Below are 6,650 nucleotides of genomic sequence, written 5' to 3' on the forward strand. Positions count from 1 at the left end.
TATTGCATCGGATATAGACTGTTGTATGAATCACACAGATAATTAGACAATGTCACCAATGACACCATTGGTGACAAATTGGTGATAAGGACTGTACTTCGAATCACATAGATAAAACTATCAATAGAGTGATATATCAATAAACATGATACTCTGGGATACTCTGGTAAAAGACCTTGAAGGGACCAAACTACATGTTTATGTCAATAAGTTAATTGAGTTGTGCCTTTTAGGAATGGTATTCTCAACATGACTTCATGACATATTTGGTTATGGTACCATGCATAAATTCTGCATTCATTATTATTATTGTATCATGACATATTTATCTGTATTTCAACTGAAACTCAATGTATAGATAGCAGTCTAGCCTATTAAGAGCAGCCTGTGAATACAAACAAGCTAATACAAATCAGAGCTGGGTCTGTAGGCATATGCTTAGGTATCAAAAGACTAGAAGCATGACAGCATTTTATTTTGTGTTTTAGCAACAAGAACATGACAGGCTTAGTAACCAGTTATGGCTGAACCATTGAAAAATCTTCTAAAGAATTTTCGTTCCGCTTTTCTGTAACCGGTGTGCCACTCCTCTGGACATTCTACAAACTTTCCACAGCAATCTGGGTATCTCACAGATGCAGTCACTGTTCTTTCTATCACTACACAGCCTTGTCGAATCTGTTCAGGAGTTAGCTGGATATCCACCACACCACATCTGAAAATATTTATTGCTATATTATTCCTACCCTTCCAATATGAATAAAGTTCTCAAGCTAGATAAACTGGTAAATAGATTTACATTTTAATAGATGCTGGCAAACTCCCAGCCACCTGTCAATCCTAACGTGATTCTCGATTACTGTTGTGTACAATAAAGAATAAACATAACATGTTTGTTGTTGTCATAAATAAGATGGCTGTGTTTACTTCTCTCTTAAGTTACATGTAATATTCATATAACAAGGGACACCATGATTGCGCTCACTATCACTCATGAATACTAAGCTATGACATGCAAAAGTTGTACAACAAGTGCATGAAAAGTTGTTGTCTCAGCAAATAAAACTGAGTCTAGGTGTAAAGGTACAAGTACCACTATCAGTACTATTAGTAAGGTAGTACAAGGATTACTATCAGTACTATTAGTAAGGTAGTACAAGGATTACTATCAGTACTATTAGTAAGGTAGTGCAAGTACTACTATAAGTACTACTAGTAAGGTAGTACAAGTACTACTATCAGTACTACTAGTAAGGTAGTACAAGTATTACTATCAGTACTACTAGTAAGGTAGTACAAGTACTACTATCAGTACTATTAGTAAGGTAGTACAATGACTGTTATCAGTACTACTAGTAAGATAGTACAAGTACTACTATCAGTACTACTAGTAAGGTAGTACAATGACTGTTATCAGTACTACTAGTAATGTAGTACAAGTACTACTATCAGTACTACTAGTAAGGTAGTACAATGACTGTTATCAGTACTACTAGTAATGTAGTACAAGTACTACTATCAGTACTACTAGTAAGGTAGTACAATGACTGTTATCAGTACTACTAGTAAGATAGTACAAGTACTACTATCAGTACTACTAGTAAGGTAGTACAATGACTGTTATCAGTACTACTAGTAAGGTAGTACAAGTACTACTATCAGTACTATTAGTAAGGTAGTACAATGACTGTTATCAGTACTACTAGTAAGATAGTACAAGTACTACTATCAGTACTACTAGTAAGGTAGTACAATGACTGTTATCAGTACTACTAGTAAGGTAGTATACAGTCACTACTCTTAAGGCAACTATATATGCTGACTTGAGCATTAGCTATTTTAGGGTTTTCAGGGTGATGTTGAAGTTTTAAAATGAATAGTTACAGTGTCAGGGTCACTTGTAGAAATTGCTAAATAGTAACAGAATGATTCATGGCTAGTAGCGGCTATCTTAATTAATGCAAGGTGTTTTCTCATTTTCAGAGGTCGGGCTTGCGAGAACACAGGCTACGGAGAGCAATGCTCCATGCAGCTATTACAAGCTAATTTATGTTAATCAGGGTGCATGTGATCAATTTTTGACATTAAATGATACTGATCAATTGGAGGAGCTCTTTCCAATGAGTCTAACATCATTGATAAACATCTATTGATATCTGAGTAATAACATTGACGTTTTCCCTGATTGATGCCTTCAAAAATATTCGTACTAGTTGTTAGGCAAGCCGTGTGATCAGCCAGGCTTTGATTCTTAGCACATTCAAAACTTCGGTGTCTATCGCAGATTACAACTTTGATTTATCTGATATGTAATTGTTACTTTATATCAATCAATCCTATTACCTCTTTCCCGTTGCTAGCTAAGCAAACAAATAATATGGAGCAAAGGTTTTAACTTGGTGAGTTTGTTTTCTCTTTCGTGTTGTAAAGCCCAGGCAGTAACATAATCTACTTAAAATAAGCATAACTCCGCTCTGGATTTGTACATAATAGATATTTGCAACATTTAAATTGGATTATGATTAGTAGACATAAGAAAATGTGTCAGATGTAAACATTTAGAATTTCTTTAAACTGGCGGGATCTCACAAGACAGCAAGCTTAACAATTAGTATTTGCATTGCTCTTGTTCGGTAATGACATCACGCTGACACTGTGCAGCTATGTTTGGTAATGACATCGCGTTGACCCTGTGCAGCTATGTTTGGTAATGACATCACGCTGACACTGTGCAGCTAAGTTTGGTAATGACATCATGCTGACACTGTGCAGCTATGTTTGGTAATGACATCACGCTGACACTGTGCAGCTATGTTTGGTAATGACATCACGCTGACACTGTACAGCTATGTTTGGTAATGACGTCAAGCTGACACTGCGCAGTGATAGAAACTCTTTGATAATTCTACTTACGATTCAAAGATTCCAAATGTTCCATTTCCATCCTCTTTACATGTAATCTGATGACAGGAATCAGCTGATAAGATGATGGTGTTGTTTCCATTGCAGCTGCACTCTAAAGTCAACAGGGCATAAAGTAGAAATATAGTGTATGCTTTTAGCATCACTCATTATAATCTACACTAAGGTCAAGGTTGAACCAAAGCTGAAACTCATCATATTGAGCTACATGTGGGTCTGTCGGTGTGGACTACCACAGCTTGGTGAGAGTTATTTTAGGATTTTAAAAACCAGTAACTCTGTAAACTTTAGCATAGAGAGGGTGTTGAAATAAAAATGATAATAGCAGTGCCTCTATTTTAAGCTAATACCTTGGCTATTGGGAGGTTATAACATTAGGTTCTTTGCATAAACACTGTCAATAAACTTTATCATGTTTAGTTTTGCAAAAGTGTCATATTTCTGATAATAACATTAAAATTCAAAATTGCCAACAAGATAACAACTGTCATTGTTATTGACAAGTTAAACTCTTGTAATTAAATTAAGAGAGAATTTTGTTGACAATTTATAGAAACATGGATTAAATTTACAAACAGTATAAAAAAGCACATATATTAAACATTCAGATGTTTGTTTAACTATAAATAATATTATCTCTACTGGCTTATTATAATATTAACTCTAGTTTTATAGTCAGGCTATAGTAGTTGTTTATAACCTCTAGCATTTTATTACTAAAAAGACAACTTATAATACTTGTTTACCTAATTTATTGGTTTACTTAATTTTGATATATAATTAGAAAATAACAGATGAAAAGGTCGTGACCTAGAAGAACTATAACTATGATTAATAGTGATGATGTCTACATGATACATTCATGGTAAAAAGTATTATTGGCTTTGCATGAACTAAAAATATGGTAAAACAACAATAACTAATACAACTAGGCTGACAGATTGAACACTTAAGAAATGTCATACCTTGTACATCAATTTAATACAGCTGTTTTACAGTTCTTATTAAGTCTTATATTAAAGTATTGAAACATTCAGGTTAGAGTTGAAAGTAGCAGGTATAACATATCAAATGAGAGAGAAGGTTGTCATGTTATACTCACCATCAAAGTCCCCCAAAAAGACTGCAGCATTTACTGATGCTACATAAGCCAGGGTTAGAGCAACCACTACTGTTAAACCTTTCATGATGTGTGCTGAGATGATCCTAGACTGTATTCTGTAGATATGTGTGCAAGCTGTTGGGTAGTCATGCATTTTATAGGCACCAACAATCCGGGTCTGCACGTCACAAAACCACTTTCATCACCTGTCAATTGTCAATCAATTGAGGACATGATATTATTGTTGTCTAGTCTTACGTAGAAGGGATCTTATATGAGTCACTAAATAATATCATACGGCTTCGCTATATTGTACCTGATCTCACACCATCTGAGGCCATCTGATACTATAATAAACTAGCAAGCTATGCAGTTTATACATATGATATTTTAGTGTCACCAGGTATAGTTTGTAGAGGGTTTGTAGGAAACAAAAAACACAGATTTATCTACCAATTAAGATTACATAATGTGTTTGGTGGAGTTACATAAAGTTTAGTAAGTACATAAATTGGATTGCTTTCAGAAATTTCCTGAAAAGCTTAGATTAAGAAATAAACACTGAGCAGTTGCTAATGGCACATGATCCTTTTTGATGGTGGGCTCGAAACTCGTCAACTAAATCCTTTTAGTAAAGTGGCACTTGGTCATCTTTTGAAAAACCGAGTTTCTTTTTACATCAAATAAGTATGTAAGGCAACTTATTCTTAATGAATCTAGAAACTCAACATTGAATCTTTTTGTCCATATTTTACTTGTCATAAACATTTTCTGTCTGTGTACTTGTAAACTTGTACACTTTAGCTTGCAAACAGAGACTATGTGTACCGCTTCTAAAGCTTCATACAAATTCACCAATTTCTTTGGTCTCATGATAAGGATATCAACAAAGACATTTGTCAAATCATGTCCAAGTCCTAATTATATTTAGACCATGCATGATGTTAAGAGCCTATAATACATCTATTATCTATCTATAGGTATTGTCTATGCACTTACTTACGTAGTTATATTAAATTAGTGCAGCTTTTGAAATAGTAAACAGCTAATTATAGAATTCTTGACATGTACAGGCATGTCCATCCTGATGCTAAGAGAAACTAGTAAGATGTAAAAGCTAACCTAGTATCCGCTAAATGTGACAATAGACTGATTATGTTGCTGTGACATTTATAGTTCTATATATAAATAGTATTAGATTTTCAAGGCCAACCGCGCTACGAGTCTGCACGTTTAAACAAAGAATTTACTCACAGGCTTGAAAATCCTAATACAAACGTTTGAGGCAGCAGTCTGTAGAAAATTGAGACTCTGAACAGCAAGTCTTACTCTACATTTATACGGAGTGAATTGAGACCCTGGACAGCAAGTCTTACTCTACATGTATACGGAGTGAATTGAGACTCTGGACAGCAAGTCTTACTCTACATTTATACGGAGTGAATTGAGACCCTGGACAGCAAGTCTTACTCTACATGTATACGGAGTGAATTGAGACTCTGGACAGCAAGTCTTACTCTACATTTATACGGAGTGAATTGAGACTCTGGACAGCAAGTCTTACTCTACATTCATACGGAGGAAAAATAATCTAAACAATTAGAACATAAAACAGCGCAATTTTATTATCTTATGAAATATTTGTTTGTGTTATTGTTGTTATTTGTTGTTGTCATTTTATAATTTTATTGTTTGTTTTTTCAATCTTACTTATGTTTCCGAACCCAAGACCAATAGGCTTCTTTCTATACTGTAATCAATAGAGATCAAGAACCTTCTATAATGTAATCAATAGAGATTAATAGCCTTCTATATTGTAGCCAATAGAAATCAATAACTTTCTATCCCGCAATCAATAGAAATCAATAGCCTTATATACTGTAATCAATAAAAATCAATAACCTTCTATACTGTAATCAATAGAGATTAATAGACTTCTATACTGTAAACGATAGAGATCAATAGGCTTCTATACCGTAATCAGTAGAGATTGTTAATTTTCTATATTGTAACGAATAGAGATCAATAACCTTCTATACTGCAATCAATAAAGATCACTAACCTTCTATACTGTAATAAATAAAAATAAATAACCTTCTATGCTGTAATCAATAGAGATCAATAGACTTCTATACTGTAAGTGATAGAGATCAATTATAGGCTTCTATACTGTAATCAATAGAGATCAATAACCTTCTATACTGTAATCAATATAGATCAGGAATCTTCTATACTTTAATCAATAGAGATCAATAATCTTCTATGATGTAATCATTAGAGATCAATGACCCTCTAAACTGTAAGTTACATGATGGTACTTTGATAGACATAACTATATTAGTTCAATATATTTATTTTAACGAATTTTGTTCTATTTTACATTATTAGGTTATTGGCAAGTATTTAACACTCTTAAAAACAAAGGCCTAGAATCTTGAATAAGCATATTTTATTTTTAAGCATTGTCTTCAAAATGAATAAGTAACCTATACACTGCAAAACAAAAAGCTTTACTGCGATAATTGAGCAATGTCCGTCCCTCCTGCTGTCCATCTGTCCCTCTGTCTGAAGCCAGGCTTAGAGATTAGGAAAAATATTTTGCATGGAAGTTGAACTCAGACACCTG

General features: G+C 33.8%; 1 protein-coding gene across 1 annotated transcript; it reads right to left on the reverse strand.

The window, feature by feature from the left end:
• Positions 1-454: 454 nt before the first annotated feature.
• LOC137406494 (uncharacterized) lies at positions 455-4,149 on the reverse strand. Its single transcript, XM_068093074.1, has 3 exons — positions 4,025-4,149; positions 2,914-3,016; positions 455-715 (listed from the first exon to the last, which is right to left on the reverse strand). Exons 1-3 carry the CDS (start codon positions 4,107-4,109, stop codon positions 508-510), a joined length of 396 nt encoding a protein of 131 aa, XP_067949175.1. The 5' UTR covers positions 4,110-4,149; the 3' UTR covers positions 455-507.
• Between the last annotated feature and the right edge of the window lie 2,501 nt (positions 4,150-6,650).

The sequence above is a fragment of the Watersipora subatra genome, chromosome 10, assembly GCF_963576615.1.
Source record: "Watersipora subatra chromosome 10, tzWatSuba1.1, whole genome shotgun sequence".
Lineage (NCBI taxonomy): Eukaryota > Metazoa > Bryozoa > Gymnolaemata > Cheilostomatida > Watersiporidae > Watersipora > Watersipora subatra.

Coding starts and splice junctions, on each gene's coding strand:
- LOC137406494 (XM_068093074.1), bottom strand. CDS start 4,109: ATGAAAGGTTTAACAGTAGTGGTTGCTCTAACCCTGGCTTATGTAGCA. Junction 3,017..4,024: donor CTTTTTGGGGGACTTTGATG/GTGAGTATAACA, acceptor TGTTGACTTTAG/AGTGCAGCTGCAATGGAAAC. Junction 716..2,913: donor ACATTTGGAATCTTTGAATC/GTAAGTAGAATT, acceptor AAATATTTTCAG/ATGTGGTGTGGTGGATATCC.